At 35.6% G+C, this 21,542-nt stretch overlaps 1 protein-coding gene across 4 annotated transcripts in view; it reads right to left on the bottom strand.

The window, feature by feature from the left end:
* Positions 1-4,236: 4,236 nt before the first annotated feature.
* Positions 4,237-21,542, bottom strand: part of LOC150081137 (DGAT1/2-independent enzyme synthesizing storage lipids-like) — a 180,381-nt gene continuing 163,075 nt past the window's right edge. For 2 of the 4 annotated variants that reach the window (XM_090380976.1, XM_090380975.1), the window contains exons 8-9: positions 18,364-18,427; positions 7,361-7,622 (exon numbers count right to left, since the gene is read on the bottom strand). In XM_090380976.1, the coding sequence (XP_090237102.1) occupies positions 7,506-7,622; positions 18,364-18,427 (181 nt within the window). In that variant the 3' untranslated portion in view covers positions 7,361-7,505. Of the gene's footprint in view, positions 4,348-7,353; positions 7,623-18,363; positions 18,428-21,542 lie in introns of those variants that run through there. The other 2 variants (XM_090380977.1, XM_090380978.1) reach the window with 2 other exon arrangements.

Below are 21,542 nucleotides of genomic sequence, written 5' to 3'. Positions count from 1 at the left end.
GCAGAGATTGTTCATTTATCTATCAGAATATCAGACAATCCTAACCTCACAGCCAAAAATCTTGATATTTTTCTGTGAACATCAGTTCCCAGTTAAGGTATATTCTCAGTGGAGTTTTCAATGGAATTTTCTCTTAGCTTTCCATTATTTGGCATTACAAGAATCAAATTGGGATGATCTGTAACATATCTACACTTTGTTTATTGGATTACTGATTTAACCTTCTGATGTTCACATCGCTCCAGTGAAATGATGCCGGCGGGATGAAAATCTATACTCCACAACTCACCTTAAAATCTTATCTTTTATCTACACCCTGGTTTTCTAATGTGGTAACAGTGTTCAAGATAAGTGTTGCATATCGCAATTGGCTTGCAACTACATTTCCAACTTCATTTTCTGCCTACATAAAGCAGTTATTAATCAGTCCAAACTAGATTTTGAAGAGGTTAAGAGTAGAAAACTTGCTTCTTGTCCAAATGGTAGTCCAATATACTGGTTTCTTGCCGAACCAAATGACCGCAAGAAAGCAAGTGGGAGTACAGATGGGGTAAAAAATATTGCCCATCCTCGTTAGAACCTGATGCTTGCTTTGCGACCTCAGCTAAAGAACAAGCTTTCTTCTAATGCTTTTATTGACAATCTCAATAAACCACCTCCTGGCATTTCCGGTACATTACGTTCAATGCCACCTGTGGTCTTACAAAAGGAAGTCACGAGAATTTTGCAGTCTTGACAAGAAAGTTCCAGGTCACGAGAATCTCTAAAAATTTGTGCTGCTGTCTTGTGCCACCTTTTTATACTTTCTTGTTCCACTGGTGCTTTTTCTACTGTTTGAAAATTTTCTCATATCCAGCTAGTTCTAAAACTGGGTGAAAAATCCCTCCCATCCAATTATCGTCCCATTGCACTTATTTCTAATCGTTCAAAAGGATTGGATGAAAAAAATCCAACAAAGACCAACTGGTAAACTGTCAAGAAAGCTTCAATCTGAACATTGGTTTAAAATATGGTTTCCATCAATGCCTATCCATTGCTGATACAATGGCTTATCTCCCCATCTGTGGAAATAGCAATGGAAAAGGTGACAAAGTTCCAGCAATTGCTCTTGATATTTCAAAGGCTTTTGATCCTGTTTGGCTTAAATATGCTTCCATCTTATGGATTGCCAACCAGCAGTGAGGATATTAGGTGCAAATCAGCTTTCTTTCTTATAGGTCTTAATGATAGCTTGAGGAACAGGGTAAAAGACATCGAAGGAACTAAATTGGAGGCCCTCAAGCTGTTCCCACAGGTGACTCTCCTGTGAATGAAACAGGAAATACATTGTGAAAAACGATGGGTGGAAAAGGATCAGGGTATGTCTACCACGAGCAAAAGTTGAAGACATTTGACAGCAATTATCTTTTAAATTACAAAACATGACAATTGCTGTACACATTGCTACAAATGATATTGATTAGATCAGACTTACTTAACAAGTACAGGGCAATGTTGAAAAAAATTAGAAAGTTAAGAGTTAAATTTGAAAGTGCCTGCAATTCTGCTCAGACACAATACGAGGGAGAATACAAGGAGAGCCTTGTAAATTAATTCGGCCATAGAGAGAATGTGCAAGGCTCCTGAGGTAGAATTTTACTCAATACAGTCTGTGCTTGTTAACATAACACTATTTAAGTGTACCCTAACAAGAGATGGGGTTCATTTAAATAAGGAAGTGTGCAAGAATATTTGATGACAATATCAAGGAAACGTTAGGTAGCTTGGAAAACTGCTAACTTTGGGGGGCGGGGGCACAGAATAATTGGACTGCATCCAACATAACAGGGTACCTGTTTGTGGGGCTTTTTGCTGTGCTTGTTTTCAGGTTAAGGAATTTCACGTTAGTTTTTTTACTTGATGAAATTATAGAATTAGTTTTTTTTTTTAAATTCAGAATAATATAATATCGATTGGTATTGATTGCTTAAAATTCCATATCCAGAGATTACCAGCAACAAAATTGAATGTAGTATCAACTGAAAATTACAAAGCATAAGGTTTTTAAGGAAACTAAATTTTTTTCTTTGTGCATTTCCCAGAAGCTTTGTATTCCTAGCTTTTATAGTCAATTGGTGCATGATCCAAATTTTCTTATTTCAGTGTGTGTGTGTGTGTGTGTGTGAGAGAGAGAGAGAGAGAAAATCAAAAATTAAAATGCATTCAAAAATCTTTCAAGTAAAAAGATGTTCCAAGACACTTTCTCCCATTACGGCTATTTTATGTACTATAACTACATTATTTTTAAAATACACATTAAAATATAATACTTCAATTAGAAACTACACTCTTGACAGCATTCATGCTTTATTAAAATAAATAACAAAATGTGGGTTAATAGTATCAAAAAGGGAACAATCTTATGACTATATCCAATGAATATAGTTTCTGGATTATCACATTATGCTGTTGTTTAAAAATAACAACGTTAGCACCTTTACATAAAAAAAAGGCAAGTGTCATATTATTACTTTTTAATTCATGTATAGAAGAAACCTTAAAGCAATTTATAGTAATTAGTTTTTAAATAATAGAAAAATGATATTATTAATTAAATTACAAGTTTAGTATCATAACAAATATAAATTTTGACAACCAGAAGTGTAACATAATCTAAGAGAAAATACTGTTATAATGAATACAAGGATCATGAGCTTTGTTTACAGAAATTCTTGTCATGTACCTGTTTAGCATTATCCACAACAGAAAGAATAGGATTTCTAAATACAATCCAAGGTTTTTCCCATGGAAGAAAGCTGGGTTATAGAAAGAGGAGGATAATGGCACAACTTTATATATACACCGATGAGCCAAACATTATGACCACCTACCTAGTATGATGTTAGCCTTCCACATGCAGCCAAAACAGCTCGTACCCAGCGAGGCATGGCTGCTACAAGATTTCTAAATGTGTCTTGTGGTATCTGGTACCAACACATAACCAGCAGATCCTTTAACCTCCTATAAGGTCCGTGGTTGAGATGCTGATCGGAGTTGCTGTTCCAACACAAACCACAGATGCTCAATGGAATTGATGTCTGGGGAATTTGGAGGCCAGGGCAATACCTGGAAGTCTTCCTCATGTTCCTTGAACCAGTTGTGAACAATCCGGGTGATGTGGCATAGCACATTATCCCTGAAAAACTGCCAGAGGGGAAGACCGTTGGCCATGAAAGGTGTACCCGGTTAGCAATGATGTTTAGGTAGGTGGTAGACATCAGAGTGCCTGGCACATGGATGACTGGACCCAGGATATCCCAGCAAAACATTGCCCGGTGCATCCAGGTGTCATCACTTCCCCAGGTAAATAATGCACGTGTACACGGCCGTCCAAATGGTGCAACAGGAATTGTGATTCATCGGACCAAACGACCTTCTTCCAATCACTCAAGGTCCCGTTTCGATGCTCATGTGCCCATTATAGGTGCTGTTGCCGGTGAACCGTGGTTAGCATGGGTACTCACTGCAGCTAAGCTGCCCCATTTTCAGCAGGGTTCGATGTACTGTGTGTTGTGACACATTACTCCCGTCACCTTTTATACTATATCCCAACCTGCACCATAGTTCACTGGCAGTTACATCAATTTGCATAACTACTCGCTGGTCATAATGTTTTGCCTCATTGGTGTGTGTATATATATATATATATATAAAACTAACTTTGTGTTTCAGAAAACAGAGTTTATCTGTACAAATGAAAAGAAAAAAATGGATGTCTGAAACAGTCTTTCTTTTGAAATATGTGCAAGATATATAAAATTGAATTTTATTCAAGAACTAATTGAATTCAAGAACTAATATCAAATACAACAGAACTTTATATGCATACATGCACAACATTATAATGTAGTAATTCTTTAGTCTAAAATCTACTTGCAGCCTTAAATAGTAGATACCACTGATTAGAATTTTCATCATTCATAAAATATTAAATTCTGATGCATTTCTTTTTTTTTAAACAGCCAAAAAATGCAACACAAACAATGAACAGTATAATTTTTAAACAACATATTTAGTACTTATGAAGAAATATTAGATTATTACATATTTCTGTGTTGAAAAGGAGCCAACAAGAATAACAAAATATTTATAATAAATAAACAATGTGAAAAGAATTATGTGAGATGAAATTCAAAAATTAAAAAAAATTACACACCTGACTCCATATTATTTCTCTCACAAAACCCTATTAGATATAAGAAATTAATTAACCATACATGCATCATCCTTTGTGTTTTTCATAATTTAGTAATTTTATGCTCTTCTTTCTATTAGTTTTGTCTTGATAAGAAATACCCAAAGTTGGTTCTGAAATGTCAATAAGAATGCAATGTTATTTAGTATATTGAACTCATTCTATATTATCTTTCAGTAGGAAAAATAGGCTCAAGTATTTTACTGCAAGAATTTTTTTTTTTTTTTTTTTTCAGAAATTTCTATTCAAAAATCCATTGAAAATAGTATAGGTAATGTATATAATTTTTAAAGTTTTTGATGAAATGTTTGATTCAAGCATTTTGTCAATTTCTTCCTCTTAATTTCTTAATCTCTATCTGTCTCTCTTTCTGTCATTAGCTTTTGAATTCTTTAAACCAAAGTTGGGGTTTTTTCTTGATGAGATAGTCCTTTAATTACATAGTAAAAGGTTATGCAGGTCAACAAGTATTTTTCATTAAAAAAGAAGGAAAAAAAAAGATGTGGACTAGATATCTTTGGATGCTGATTCCAAATCTGTTTCCAGTTTTCCTCTATTACATCAACATAATGAGACCACTCACACACAAAGTGCAAGCTAAAATTTCCAGACTGGTTACACGGAAAGCTAACTAATGTAATATAGCAGTGTACTATCAGATACCACTGAACTGATTCATTGTGAGTTAGGTGCCAATAAGATGTACTTTTATGAAATTGGTTTAAATGTATTTCTGTTGAGTGTGTCTTGCGATTTTTGTATCAAGCATGATGGTGGTCATTAAGGAATGAATGCATTTGAATCAAATTTTGTCATAAACATTGGAAAACAGCTTCAGAAACTTACAAGTAATTGGTGATGAAGCTACGAGTAGAACAGAAACTTTTTGACGGTATTTGCATTTCTAAAAGTGTTAAACTTTGGTTGAAGATTTTGAGTGCTCAGGTCGTACATTTTCAAGTTGGATTGACGAAAATATTGGAAGTCCATTACGTTTTCATGATGGTGTGCAATTAACAATATTTGTGACATTCTAGGCCTATTACAAGGTACATGTCAATGCATTTTTAATTGAAACTTTAAACATGAGGTATTTCTGCAAAATTTTTTCATTTGCTGAGCAAAGAACAGAAACAAAACTGGATTTTTGTGTGCAGAGACCTGCAAGCACAGACTGGAAAGGGCAGAAACTTCCTTTCCAAGGTTATAAGAGGGGATGAAAGCTGAGCATATGGTTATGACCAAGAAACAAAGCAAGTCCTCCTACTGGAAATGTCCATCTCCACATCCAAAAAAGGCAAGGGCAGGTTAGATTGAACATCAAGAGCATGCCAACCATTCAAATCACTAAGTCTATATTGGTGTCTTAAGGTGTTTTGAGGGAAGATGTCATTGGAAAACATTATTCAGGCAAATGGTGCACTCAGGATTGGCTTCTGCCTCACCATAATGCACCAGTCCACAAGACTGTCAGTTCAGCAGTTTTTAGCCAAGAACAAAATGGCAATGGTCCCACGCTTTCCTTATTCTCCCAAACTGGTCCCCTGTGACTTATTCCTGTTCCCCAAAATGAAAACAGCATCATATTCCAGGGATGCTTCAAACACTGGGAGAAGCACTAGGATTGATGCATAAACTTTGGAGGGGGACATAGTATATAGTGTTTAAGATTAAAGGGCACCAGCGGTTTCCCACAACTCCACCCTCTGGAAGGGACAACATCAACATTATCTAACGGAAGTCTAAATTAATTTTATTCCCCCAGTCTGGAAACCTTTGGTTTGCACCCCCATACCTATTTAGTCAACCTACATGAATATAATTGTTTATTCATACATGTATGAAATTGTTCAAATATATATCTAATTCTTGGTATTTCATTATTTGATTTCAGTTGTTTCAGGTAAGATGGGTGAATTAGTGATAAATATTCATCACCATGCCTCAAAAGAGAAAAAATCACCCCAACAAATTCTGTTCTGTTTGTGGCTCTTTCCTAACAATGTCTGTCTCTCTTTCTTTCTGTCACTAGCTTTTGAATTCTTTAAACCAAAGTTAGGTTTTTTCAAGTGTCATATCAAAACATGTTAGGATGTCCTATAAATGTTTTGGCTTAGTTTTCCATAAGCAGCTGAATCTTTCAGTTAGGGCCACTAAAATGTTTCCTGGAATTCATGAAACATTTTAGTCTAATACATGATTCTTATGTATTAGACTTTCAATTACTTCATTGCAAAAGTTGTGTTTTGCAATGAAGTCATCTTAATTAACTTTTACTGATATTATCAGCAGCTGTATTAAAAATTACATGTGCTATGAAAAAAACCAAGAACATATTTGAAATTGGTCATCCATTAGAAAAGTTTATACATCTTTGAGGAAAAAAAAAGAACGTTTTGTTTTATTGACACTTAGTGTTATCTAAGTGGAGGAGCAGTTATTAAATAAGTGCATTAATCCTTGAACTATGATTTAACAGTAAATATGTTATTTGGTAATTTTAACTAAAAGTGTTTTTTATGGTAGACAACACTATAATTATTGTAACACTGATTAATACTTGTAGGTGAAGTATATGAATAAAGAATTTGATATTCAGTGTTATCAGAAACTGATTCAAGCTTTTCAAATAAAAATATAAGTTTAATAACAAGGTGTAATACTTCAAAATAATTTGAAATATGGTATGTACAGATCTCAAAATAATTTACATAATAAACCAGATTAGGTTCAATTTAAACTGGAAGAATTTTGTCAAAACTACAAATATTAATCCCAAGAAAATCAAAACTAAACAAGATTTATTCTGATGTTAGATCATTTATAACAAAAATTTTCTCAAAATAGATAATTATTAATCTCATATGCTTATTTTATCATACATTATTTAATATCAACTATGTACTTCCACTTTTTTTCACCCTTTTTCTTTCCACTTTTTTTTCCCTTTTTCATTTTAATGAATCTGACGGGAAATTTTTTCTATGTATTAATGATTAAACAAATACACTGAATTAGAAATCTTGTGTAATTCACAAATATAAATGTTATAGTTTTTGTATTAACCATATATTTTTATATGTTATCATTAAATAAATGATAACATATAAAGCTGCATTAAGAAATTTTATTATGAATATACTTTCATAGTATACATGTTGTGAATGGATACACTTTGAACTATGCAAACATATCAAAAACAGAAGGGGGGGTTTATTCAAAGATTTAATTACCACTTCTATAGTGTCATATCAAAACATGTTAGGATGTCCTATAAATGTTTTGGCTTGGTTTTCCATAAGCAGCTGAACCTTTCAGTTAGGGCCACTAAAATATTTCCTGGAATTCGTTGATTCTTATGTATTAGACTTTCAATTACTTCATATGTCTGGAATAAAAATAATTATTTGTTATTAATTTATTAACAACTAATATTAAAAAACAAGTTTCTTATTAATTAAAATTAAATAATTTGAATATAAGCAATACAATCTGAATATGACCTAAAAAAAGTAATCTGAATATTTGAAACTCCTCAACAATTCACCCCCAGGGGCTCACATCTGGGGAGTATGGGCTTGGCACACCCAGGGTCCTGAGCTGGATATCATCATTCTTTTCTTTCTTGGTGATTACTTTCTCTTTCTCTCTCTCTCTCTCTTTCTCTCTTTGGTTGGTGCAGCATAAGCCTCAGGTTCCTTGCACCATATGGCCAATAATAATAATAATAATAATAAAAATAAAATGTAGAATGATTATGACAAATACAGTTTTTGAGAAGTTTTTATTTCAATATTCAATATAAACTTCCTAAACTGCACATTACCCAGAAGTACCAAAGTCCTTTTACAACACACACAAAAAAAAAAAAAAAAAAAAGAAGAAGAAAAAAGTCATTGGCTCTCTCTGCAGTTCTTTCAAAGCATTCACTTGACCTTTGTCTAAGTGAAATTATTATCATCCACTAAGGTGCACCTAAATTTTTTGAAGAGAGAAAGAAGTCAGGTTTGAAGAATAAGGTGGAGGAACAGTGGGAACAAGGATTTCAAACCTTACATGTGCAATGGCAGCCACTGCAACAGAGGACTTCTGTGTTGATGTGTTTCCTGGTGGGAAAAGAAACCACGTCAAAGTTTCTCGCTTTCTGGGATTACATCTAGTTTCACTTCTAATTGTACACAGTATTGATTCATACTTGTGTCGGCGAGATCGAGTAACCAAAGTGTACCAGTCCTTTACATCCCAAAAAAAATAGAGACCACAACATTATATGTTATTAGTGATGGAAAATGATATCAGGAAGCAAGGTTATCAATTGCAAGAAAAAAAAAAAAAAAAAAAAAAAATATATATATATATATATATATAATAAAATAAATTTAAAAAAAAAAAAAAAAAAAGCACACCACCACATCTCTCCATCCCCTATAATAATTTTTCTAATCCTTCTTTAAATTTATTTAAAGTAACCATTTCCACAACAAGATAGAAGTACAGTAGAACATCGGTTATCCAGAATAATTTGAAAGGCTGATTTTTTTTTCTTCTTTTTTTATTAATGGTAGTATTTGAGACAAAAAGTTTATTATGCTAGGAGAGCATTTCTGCCTGTTTTTTTTACGTCATATATCTGGTGAAATGTTGGATTAGGACTAATGGGTTTTCTTCTTAACCACGAGTGATGGAGTTTAGTCATTCGTTTCCGTGAACCCAATTCTCCATGACACACTTTGTTCTCTTCTTTTCATATTATGTTCAGTTTAGCTCCAGATTTGGTAAGAATAATACTGACCTGAAACTGTGCGATTTATTATTTGTCTCAGTCAATTTTTTATGGTAAAATGTCAAAGAAAAGAAACAGTACTGAAATGGGCAGACAATTAGGAAGAATGCGATATAATCAAATTGATATTAATGATAAATCCAAACCCTGCCAAGGTAGATGGCCTTAAGGGTTAAAAGTTGATATAATCATATGGATGTTATTGATATTATTAAGGAACTTGAGAGATTTTGCAGAAAAAAAAAAAAAAGGCACAACAATCGAACATTATTTTAAAAAATTACTTAAATTTTTTTTCCATATAAAATTTGCAGAAAAATACAATCTGAATACATATTTACATACATATGTAATGTGTGGATTTTTATGTGTAAGTTATTATTATTATATATATTTTTTAATTAATAATTTTTTTTTTCACATTTGAAGTCTTTTTCTTTTACCTTAATACATTATAACAGAATTTATTTAATTTTACTTTACGTTCGATTATCCAGAAAGATTTGTTATCCAGAAGAGGTAATCATACATTAATTATTCCAGATAATTAATTCCAGATTAATTATACATTAATTATTCCAGATAATTGACACACTATTGTATGTAGAACTACAATACTATTTAAATCCTTAAACACTTTAATAAGATAAGTTGCCTAGTTTCCAAGCTGTAATTGGAAGTACTGGAATTTTTCGGGTAAGAACCCTTTTTTGTCCTTGATTAATTTTGCTGCTCTTCTCTGTACCATTCCAAGAGTTCACATCCTTCTTAAAATAAGGCTTCTAGACCTATATGCAGAAATAAAAGCATGTCTTTAAAAAAACCACCCCTTCCCATTTCACCGATTCATTCATTCCAAATGTTTGTCTAGTTCTGCCTTGAATTTATTTAAGCTATCAATTTCCACAACAGATGGAAGTTTGTTCCAGCAATCAAGTACCTGCTGGCTAAAGGCACACTTCCGCACATCTATTCTACAAGTGTCTTTTCTCAGTTTGAATCATGCCTCCTCAGGTTTGTAATCTGAGCAAGAGGAAGAATCCCATCAGCATTGAGCCTGCTCAATCCATTCAAGGCCTTATACACCTCAATGAGATCACCTAGCAGGTGCCTAGTCTCCAGAAGCTGCAATTTTGCATTCTCCGCTGCCCTGAGTGTAATACCACATAGTTGGTACAATTCCCTGGGGTTACTGCTACCCATATGCAGTACTTTGCATTTGTCAATGTTAAACTTCAGCAGCCACTTCTCAGCCCATCTACCAAACTTTTCCAGATCCTGTTGCAGCAGCATACTGTCATTAACAACCCTGCCAACATTTGTATCGTCTGCAAACTTTGACATTAAGCTTGATATATCTTCATCAATATTACTGATAAATATACAAAACTACAATGGGCACGTAGAGCAGTACCCATTGATTACCACTCTGTCTTCTCCCACTCAATCATACTTTTATCCATTGTAGCAACTTTTTTTTATGAAAACCCCAAACACGAAAGGTATCAAAACCTATAGTACTTAGTACCGTGCATGGGTTGAAGGAGAAGTATGGGGGGAGGGAGAACTTGCTCTTAATGCCACACTGCTCCAGTTTGTTAACCTGAATTTTAACAGGGAGCGAAACAAATGTTTCTTTTGCTGAGCAGTGTAATCTAACCCTACTCATTAAAAATGATTTCCCCTATTTTTATCATATTGTAACCATTATACTCTCAACAACCTGAATTGACATGTAGTTATCCATCCCTGTCATTATGCGGAGTTATTCAGACATTATGAGGAGTTATTCAGCGAGGGGATTGCCAGAGGTGTATTCAACTCTAGCAGTAAGCTACAGAATCTTGAAATAACTGTGAGTAAAGTGGAGGAGAAACCGTTGAAGATAAACACAAGAAAGGCACCCGGGGTGGATGGGATCTATCCAGTTATATTAAAGGAGGCAGCAAAGGAAGTAAGCAAACACTTAGCCATAATTATGAGAGCTTCCTTGGACTCAGGGGAGGTACCCATAGACTGGAAATGTGCAAATGTGACCCCAATTCACAAAGGAGGATCAAAGGCTGACACAAGTAATTATAGACCTGTGAGCTTAACTTCTGTTCCAGGAAAATTAATGGAGGCACTGGTTAAAGAAGCACTGCAGGATCATTTAGACAAGACTTCAGTTATAGCTCGGACACAGCATGGTTTTGTTAAGGGGAATTGCCTGACCAATTTGATTGGATATTATGATGCAGTCACAAAAGAACTGGATGCAGGGAATAGCTTTGATATTATATACTTGGATCTTAGAAAGGCTTTTGATACTGTTGCACATGGAAGACTGCTACACAAATTGGAGCAGTGTGACACTGGAGGCAAATTGCTGCTATGGATAAAGGGGTGGTTGAGGGGGAGAAGACAGAGAGTGGTAATCAATGGACACTGCTCATCGTGGACTAATGTTATTAGTGGAGTCCCTCAGGGTTCAGTGTTGGGTCCATTATTGTTTTCTGTATTTATAAATGATATTGATGATGGTATATCAAGCTTAATGTCCAAGTTTGCAGACGATCTAAAGGTTGGCAGGGTTGTCAAGGACACTACTGACACTACGCTGCTGCAACAGGATCTGGACAGGTTGAGCAGATGGGCTGAGAGGTGGCAAATGAAGTTCAACATTGACAAATGTAAAGTACTACACATGGGAAACAGCAACCCCAGAGCAACGTATCAACTCTGTGGTACTACACTGACAGTGGTAGAGAATGAAAGAGACTTGGGGGTGGTTGTGCAGCCAGATATGAAGTTCTCTGAGCAGTGCAGACGGGCTGCAAGAGTAGCTCATGGAGTATTGTCAATGGTATACAGGAATTTTTCCAGCAGGGATAAGGAGGTTATTATTCCCTTGTATAAGGCAATGGTCAGGCCACACCTAGAGTACTGTATACAGGTCTGGAGGCTTCATTTCAAGAAGGATGTAGAGCTGCTGGAACGAGTACAGAGAAGGGCAACAAGATTAGTGAATGGAACAAAGGGGTGTTCTTATGAAGAAAGGCTTAAGTTTTGCAAATTACAGTGTCTGGAGACTAGGCACCAGCGAGGTGATCTGATAGAGGTGTATAAAGCCTTGAATGGTTTAAGCATGCTCAATGCTGATGGGATTCTTCCTCTAGCTCAGAATAATCACCTGAGAGGGCATAAATTCCTATTGAGGAAAGACAGATGTAGGATAGACGTGCGGAAATTTGCCTTTAGCCAGCGGGTGGTTGGTTGGTGGAACAGACTTCCCTCCCTTGTAGTGGAGGTTGTTAGCCTAAATAAGTTTAAGGCTCAGCTGGACAGGTATTTTGAACGAACAGAGGGGTGAAGTGGAAGTGGGTTTTTTTTTTTTGGCTGATGCTGCATAAGCTTGCTTTCTTGCATCAAATGCCTCTACTAATGCTAATGCTATGCAAAGCATTCTTCCCTAGTGAAAATTTATAAATTGCACAGATATATCATTATACTTTAATACAATTAACACCGTTACAAATTTTGAACTTGTTTAGAAATCTCAGATTGCCAATTTGGAGAAGGGATCACTCAGAAATTGAATGTTTCTCTTTTGTCATAAATTTTGGTATTGATACTGTCACGTAATTTAGAAATATACAAATCCAAATATGAAGTCTCAAGGGCCTTATTCATTTTAGTACATTCAGCAACTAAGTCACTATTTGTTCTTTAAAATTTGGTTGATTAATTGTCAATAAGTCATCTACATATCAATCATAGTGATGTAAATAACGATTGGCTACAGCGCATGAATTACTTGCACCCATTGCTATGTCCCTGTTCTGAATGAAAACAGAGGAACTGTTCCGTTGGAAACATAATTATGAAAAATGTATAACTTTTAACAGTCCAGACCAATATACCCCGTCGCATTTTCAAAACTTTTGGGAATTACTGTAATAATCATCCATAACCAAATTTCAATTATCATGTGAAATACTGGTTGTTGTTATTTGGTTTTTAGGAGCATTAGCAACTAAGGCCATGTTGCTCTGGGGATATATGGTGGTCATTCCCTGACCTTTCCGCATCCTCCATATTTGGTGGCTCACAGGCTCGAACCCCAGTCTAATCAAGAAGCATGTGCTACGCACTGCTGCTCCTGCCCACCTGGCTACGGAGGCGCCGAAATACTGGTAAAAAGATTATTAAAGTCATATGTGCCAATGTCGCTAATGTTATTTATTCAATGAATTTATTGCTTTTAACATTGGAGAATTATTATTAATAAAATTGGCATCAACTAAATTATCAATGATTATTTTCAGTAATCTTTGAAATATTTTACCAGGTATCTTTATGTAGCTGCCCTTACATGATAAACCTAAACTCCACTGGACTTCTATGAAATTTTGGCATTAAATATACAAATGGAAATTTAGTGATATTATTTTTAGTATTTAATTTTTTCTGCAATTCAAGCAATCTTTTGGCAATACTATTTGGATAACCTTTAATGCCCAGGATGTAGTACTATTAAGCATTTCATGATAAAATATTTTACATATAATACTGTAATTATTCATCACCTTTTCACAGTTGGAGTTATTAAAAAGCCTTATGTACTTCCTTTAACCGCTCTTTCATTAACTTAATATTAAAAAACTGATAATAATCCTTACTAGTATTATTATTATTAAACTGTTCAAAAGCTTCCTTAATACTTTCATTATCAAGTGTAATGCGAACCTTGTCAATCAATTTGTCCATGGAGAGATTGTGCAAGGAAGGCTCATGGGGTAGAATTTTTTTCAGCATGGTCTGTGCTTGCTAACAGGAGAGACTGCTTCTACAGGGATGGGATACACTTAAATAGAAAGTGTGCAAGAATATTTGCTGATACTATCGAGGCAGTGTTAGGTGGGTCGGAAAACTGCTAGTTTGGTGGGGGGGATTCACAGACTAAAAGATTAACAGTAGCCGCAGACAGAAGCAAAAATGATTCTTGCAATGCTTCTATTGTAATGAGCAACAGCCTAGAGAGCAAGTTGGTGGGAATTTCAAGAGCTGCTGGGAGTCACCATGGAACAGTAAATACATGGGCTATGTTAGGGTAACTAAGAGTTTGTTTGTTATTTGGTTTTTAGGAGCATTAGCAACTAAGGCCATATTGCTCCGGGGATATGCGGTGGTCATTCCCTGACCTTTACGCATCCTCGGTATTTGGTGGTCACGGGCTTGAACCCTGGTCTAATCAAGAAGCGTGTGCTACGTACTGCTACTCCTGCCCACCTGGCTATGGAGGTGCCGTAACTAAGAGTAAGAACAAGTGCTTGTATACTTGCATGTACACTAATGCTAGAAGTATTGTAAATAAAATTGATGAATTTGAAGTGCTGATTGAGGAATCAAAGGCAGATATTGTTGGGATATTAGAGACATGGTGTTGCACAGATAAAAGCAGTGCAGAATTCGAATTTGGGGAGTACAATGTGTACAGAAAGGACAGACAGGGTAGGAAGGGAGGAGGGGTTATGCTGTTAGTTAAGAAACACACAAAATCTAAGTAAGTGCATCCAGTTGACATAGGTGGACAGTGCAATTTTGACTCTGTTTGGTGTGACAAACACTGGGAAAGGGAAAATGAGAGTAGGAGTGTTATAGGCCTAATGACGCTGATGAGTACAACGAACAATTGTGCAGAGAAACAGAATGGGCCAGTAAATCAGAATGTCTCATAATGGGGGATTTTAACTTTCCAGATATTGACTAGAACTTGTGGGTTGGTCACTCACAGGCTAGCAAGACTTTTGTGGATTTATTGGAGGATTATTTTCTATAGCAACATGTTCGAGGGGCAACCAGAGGGAGTAATACCCTTGATTTCATTATCAGCAGTGATGATGCATGCATTAGGAATTTTAAGATAAAGAAACCACTAGGTGACAGTGATCACAGTGTACTGATGTGGGATTTACTTACAGATGTAACTACCATCAAGGCTAAAGGGAAGGGTTTTTGTAAAGGTGACTACAGAGATTCAGACAGATTTTTAAATTCTATAGAGTGGGATCAACTGATGATGTTACCAACAGTGAATTCTAAATGGTAAGCCTTCAGGGACTTAATCTTGGAGGCTACTAGGCTTTTCAAACCAACTAAGAAATACTGTTCAAGCTTCAGCCCTAAATGGATGTAGGATGAATTAATGAGGCTCGTGGTAGAAGAGAAAAATGCATGGGATGCATATAAATTATCAGACACAGAAGCCTATGACAGATATAAACTAGTCTGTAATCAAGTCACAAAGGAGGTTAGGCAGGTAAAGGCAGATTACAAGAAATTTTTGGCAAAGGATGCAAAGAAAACCAGCAAGCAGTTCTTTACTTATGTAAACTCTTGAAGGAAGGGGGATGAATCAGATTGGTCCAATTAACACAGATGGTTCGACTATTGATGATGCCATGCAAGTAGCTGATAAACTGAACGAGTATTTTGCACCTACATTCACACATTCCCTTGAGTTATTCAAGGAGGGGAATGCCAGAAGTTTATGACAGTCTAACAGGGAGTTAAGTGATGTTGTGATAACTGAGACAAAGTGGAGGAGAAATTGAAGTTAAACATAAAAAGGCACCTGGAGCAGATGGAATCTGTCCAGTTAAAATGAAGGAGGCAGAAAAGGAAGTAAGCAAACCCTTAACCATAATTATGAGAGCATCCTTAGAGTCAGGGGGAGGTCCCTATGGACTGGAGATGTGCAAATGTATCCCCAATTCACAAAGTGGTTTCAAAGGATGACACAAATAATCATAGATCTGTTAGTTTAACTTCTGTTCCAGAGAAAATAATGGAGTCACTGGTTAAAGAGGTGATACAGGATCACCTAGACAAGACAGCAGCAACAGTTCAGACACAGCATGGGTTTGTTAAGGGGAAGTCTTGTCTGATCAATTTGATTGGATACTATGATGTGGTCACAAAGGAAATGGATGCTAAAAATAATTTTTATATCATATACTTGGATTTCAGGAAAGCTTTTGATACTGTTGCACATGGAAGACTGTGGTACAAACTGGAGTGGTATGGCATTAAGGGCAAGCTACTGCAATGGATAAAGGGATGGTTGAATGTGAGATGGCAGAGAGTGGTTATAAATGTACACTGCTCTACATGGACGAATGTTATTAGCAGAGTCCCCCGGGGTTCGATGCTGAGCCCATTGTTGTTTTGTGTATTTATCAATGATATCGATGAAGGTATAATGTTCATGTTTTCAGATGATACAAAGGTTGGCAGGGTTGTTAATGACACTAAAGACAGTATGCTACTGCAACAGGATCTAGAAAAGTTAGTCAGATGGGCAGAAGTGGCAACTGAAGTTTAACATTGACAAATGCAAAGTACTGTATATGGGTAGCAGTATCCCAAGAGAAATGTACCAACTCTGTGGTACTACACTCAGGGAAGTGAGAATGAAAAAGACCTGGGGTTAATTGTGCAGTCAGATATGAAGTTTTCTGAGCAGTGCAGATGGGCTGTCAGAGCAGGTCATGGAGTTTTGTCAATGATATATAGGAATTTTGCTAGCAGAGAGGAGGTGATTATCCCCTTGTATAAGGCAATGGTCAGGCCACACCTTGAGTACTGTATGGAGGTCTGTAGGCCTCATTTTAGGAAGGATGTAGAGTTCCTAGAACGGTTACAGAGAAGGACAACAAGATTGGTGAGAGGAACAAAGGAGTGCGCTTATGAAGAAAGGCTTAAGTTCTGCAAGTTGCAGCATCTGGAGACTAGGCACCTGCGAAGTGATCTGATTGAGGTGTATAAGGTCTTGAATGGTTTGAGCAGGCTCAATGCTGATGGGATATGTCCGCTTGCTCAGCCTAAGAATCTGAGTTGGTATAGATTCAAATTTTAGCCAATGGGTAGTTGACTGCTGGAACAGACTTCCATTTGTTGTTGTGGAAGTTGATAGCTTAAATAAATTTAAGGCTGAACTAGACAAACATTTGGAGTGACCGAATGGGTGAAATGGTTTTTTTTTTACTGATAAGCTTGCTTTCTTGCATCATACACCTCAACTAATGCTAATTCATATGTGAATGTTAGGTATTTCTTATTTAAATCACAAAATTGAAACAGGCCAGAATGTATCTGCTTTAAGTTTAACCTGATTTTAATGCTGGACCTATAAAACTAATCTATAAGATATTAGCCTTCCCCCCCTCCCAAAAAAAATTCTTGTTTTTCATAATATCCAAGTTTCCAGTGATTACATCCTTGCAGAGTGAGTTAAATGAAACCCATACTACAAGCATATTTTAGACCAGTGTTTCTCAATCTTTTTACTCTCGTGGCACATTTTCCAAAGAAGAAAAATTTCGCGGCACACCTACGTAGTCATAGAAGAAGAAATTTCTAAATTTCGCGGCACACTTGGAAAATTTTGCGGCACACCCTTTGAGAAACACTGTTTTAGACTATTACAATTACAGTTAGCAGGCTCCACAATCCAAGTTAGTAGCCTTTTCTTGTAATATAAATAGTTTATTATAATTACATCTGACTTTAATGTTAATCCATTTAGTCAGCAAAGCAAAGTTAAACTTTCCTATTAACTCTTGAAACAGTATATTACAGCGGATATTCAAAAATAAAATTTTCAAATGCAAATTATAATTCATTTCCTACTATATATAACGCAGCTTTCATTATAAAATAATGAGAATTATCAAAAATTTGATTTGATAGGAATATTCTGAAGTAATTTTTGAAATCAGGAAGAAAAAAGGGTATTGAAAGAATGTTACTTTACCAGAAAAAAAAAAAAAAGTTATTTAATAGTGTAACCTAAGAGCTGCAACTATTTGCACATCAAATCATGTTCTAGTTCTATTCATGAAGGTGCAGCTTTTAAGATTCTCTGTCTGGTAGGTCAAAAATTTCGAAACTTTCAAAAATCAAAACTTTATGGAATACTGTAAAAGAATAGCCAAATTATTCTGTACCAGGTTAATAAAATTTGTTTATTTCTGCCCTAACCCATGATGCTCGAAGACCAGAGGATACAAGCTTGCCTATATTTCTGTCAATAAAATAAGTATTTATTTATTTATTCAGGTAATGAATAAATAAAAAAAATTACATTACAATAATATTAACGTATTAATCTTATGCTACTGTAAATTTAAAGTGCAACAGTTTTTTTCTGCATAATATGCCCTTTACCACTTACAACAGGAAATTTAAGAAGTACTTTGTAAAAATCAAATCTTCAAAAAGTAAATGTTTCTTGAAATTATTTTTATATTATATAAAATAGGCTTGCATATGCATATGATATTCTTATGCATCTGAAACTTACTCGATGGGCTAATTCTTCGGGTGTAAGGCTCGGATTGTAATAAATTGGATCGCCTATGATTGTTCTGAAATAAATTCAATTTCAAATTGAAGTTAATGAAATTAAATCCATTATTAGATTACGAAATATAACAAATCTCATTAAAACTTGTAGCATATAGTACAGAAACACTGAATTACTTTAAATCAAGTTAAATTTTAAATATTTTTTTTCCCACACAAACAAAAGTTTTCAAATATTTTTGACCAAGGAGATTAGGATACACCAAAGTAGTGTTATTTTGAAGTCCGAGAATTTTTAGGTAAAAGTTGAGGGAAACAGACAAAATGGATATACTTAAATAGAAAGGATTCTGCTGATGCTATCGAAGCAGTGTTAGGTGGGTCAAAAAACTCCTAGCTTGAGGGGGAAACACAGACTAATAGATTAACAATAACCGCAGGCAGAAGTGAAAGTGATTCCTTTTTCAGAGCAGCTGCTTCTATTGGAACATGCAGCAGCCAGGAAAGCAAGGTACTGCACATGGGATTTCAAGACCTGCTGTGGATCATTACAGAAAAGGAAATACATGGGCTGTGTTAGGGTAACTAAGAGTAAGAATAGTTCATGAATATTTGAATGTACACCAATGCTAGGAGCATAGTAAAAAAATTTGATGTGTTCACAAGGTCATAAAATTAGCATTAGTAGAAGCATATTATGCAAGAAAGCAAGCTTATACGGCTAGAGATAAAAAACAAAACAAAAAATTTCCCATTTCACCCATCCATTTGCTCCAAAAGTTTGTCCACTTCTTCCTTGAATTTATTTAAGCTTTCAACTTCCACAACAACAGATGCAAGTTTGTTCCAGCAACTGACTACCCACAGGCTAAAGGCAAATTTCCACACATCTATTCAACAACTATCTTTACTTAATTTCAGTTTAAACCCCCACAGGTTTGTAATCTGACAAAGTGGAAGAATTCCATCAGTACTGAGCCTGCTCAGTCAGATCACCTCACAGGTGCCTAGTCTCCAGATGCTGCAATTTGCAGAACTAGAACCTTTCTTCCTAAGAGCACCCCATTGTTTTCCTCACCAGTCTTGTTGCGCTTCTCTGGACTTAGCATTATCATTAGTAGAGGCATATGATGCAAGATGCTGCATAAGCAAGCTTATGAAGCATCTTGCATCATAGGCCAAAAAAAAAAAAAAAAAAAAACCCACTTCCATTTCACCCCTCTGTTCGTTCGAAATACCTGTCGTACCCAGAGATTCCTTGTAGGAATCTCTGGGTACGACCAGGCTACCATGTACGGAAACTGAACTTGGCCTGTTATAACGTAAGATCACTCATCAGTGAAGACAGGATATTAGAGCTAGAAAAGGAATTAGAAAATGTGAATTGGAATATCATCAGTTTGGCTGAAACAAGAAGAAGAAATGAATCATTTATAAGTTTTTCAAGTGGAAATCCATTGTACACCAATGGAAACAGTGAAAGGAGTGAAGGTGGAGTTGGGTTTCTGGTCCATAAAGATTTTAAAAACAACATTTTGGAATTCAAAAGCACATCACCAAGGGTGTCACAAGACTAATACTCAAGATTTCTAAGAGATACAAGCTAAAGGTTATAATGATTTATGCACCAACATCGAGCCATGATGATGAAGAGGTTGAAGAAATGTACACCGAAATTGAGAGTCTTCTAGATGAGCAGAAAACCCACTACACTATTATTATGGGGGACTTCAATGCTAAGGTTGGAAAAAGACAAAACACCGCAGAAAGGGGAAATATAGAAATTTGGGAATTGGTGAAAGAAATGAAAGAGGCGAAAGACTTGTGGAATTTTCAGAATCTCAAGGACTGTCAGTAATGAACACTTTTTTCAAGAAAAGGGTGAACAGAAAGTGGACATGGAAGAGTCCAAATGGATTAACAACTAATGAAATTGACTTCATCCTCACTAACAGAAGATATATTGTGAATGATGTTACCATCCTGAATAAGGTAAATGTTGGAAGTGATCACAGAATGGTAAGATGTACACTTGATATAGATGTAGGAAAGGAAAAAACTGACTCGAGTAAATAATACAAAGGTCTTTGAGATAACAGAAGAGGAGAAAAAGCAGTATGTACTGGAACTTAAGAACAAGTTTGAGCTTCTGCAGACTGCTCAGGACCAAGATATCGACGAGGAATATTACAACTTTCTGAAAATGATAAAGCCCAAGAAACCTACAGGGAAAAAGAAATCCAAAGAAGAAAAAATTAGTCAAGAAACACTTGTCATGATGAACCGAAGACAACAAATGAAGAACAAGAAAAACGCTGTAAGGGAGAAAATTGAGTATACTGAGTTATGCAAAGCCATTAGAAAGAGACTCAGAGAGGACATAAGAAGATTTAACACAAGAAAAGTAGAACAAGCATTAAGGGAAAACAAAGGATTTAAATCAACAGTCATGAGCAGTAATACAGAAAGACAAATGATACTGAAACTGAAGAATAGCAATGGTGTACTTATAAACAGCAGAGAGGGCATAATTCAAGTAGCAGAAGACTACTATAGAGAACTATACAAGGAGCGAGGGAATGATGCCAGCAGTGAGGAAGATGGATTGCAAAGTAGCAACACATACGACATACCCGATATTCTTCCTGATGAGGTAGAACATGCATTGAAGAAAATGAAGAATCAGAAAGCCCCCGGGGAAGATGAAGTTACTGTAGAGTTGTTAAAATTGGGAGGAAGAGGCATAACACAAAAACTGGCAAGGCTCTTCACAAAGTGCATTCGAAAAGGTGTGACGCCTAAGCAGTGGAATAATGCAATCATAGTTTTCCTGCATAAGAAAGGAGATAAATCAGAAATTGGAACTTATAGACCAATTAGCTTGTTATCCCACATCTACAAGTTGTTCACAAGGGTCATTACTAACAGATTAGAAAGAATACTTGATGAGAATCAACTGAAAGAGCAAGCTGGCTTTAGGACAGGATTCTCAACTATGGATCACCTTCGCGTAATATCACAGCTAATGGAGAAAGCAAATTAATATAAAACACCATTATGCCTGGCATTTGTGGATTATGAAAAGGCATTTGACTCCATACAGCATAAGGAAATGTTTCGGACACTAGAAAGACAAGGCATAGATATCCCACATATTATGAGTTTGAAGAAAATATA

Source organism: Mastigoproctus giganteus, chromosome 9, assembly GCF_048544385.1.
Source record: "Mastigoproctus giganteus isolate SK-2022 chromosome 9, ASM4854438v1, whole genome shotgun sequence".
In the NCBI taxonomy this organism is placed as follows: domain Eukaryota; kingdom Metazoa; phylum Arthropoda; class Arachnida; order Uropygi; family Thelyphonidae; genus Mastigoproctus; species Mastigoproctus giganteus.
This window is presented reverse-complemented; position numbering and strand designations above follow the sequence as displayed.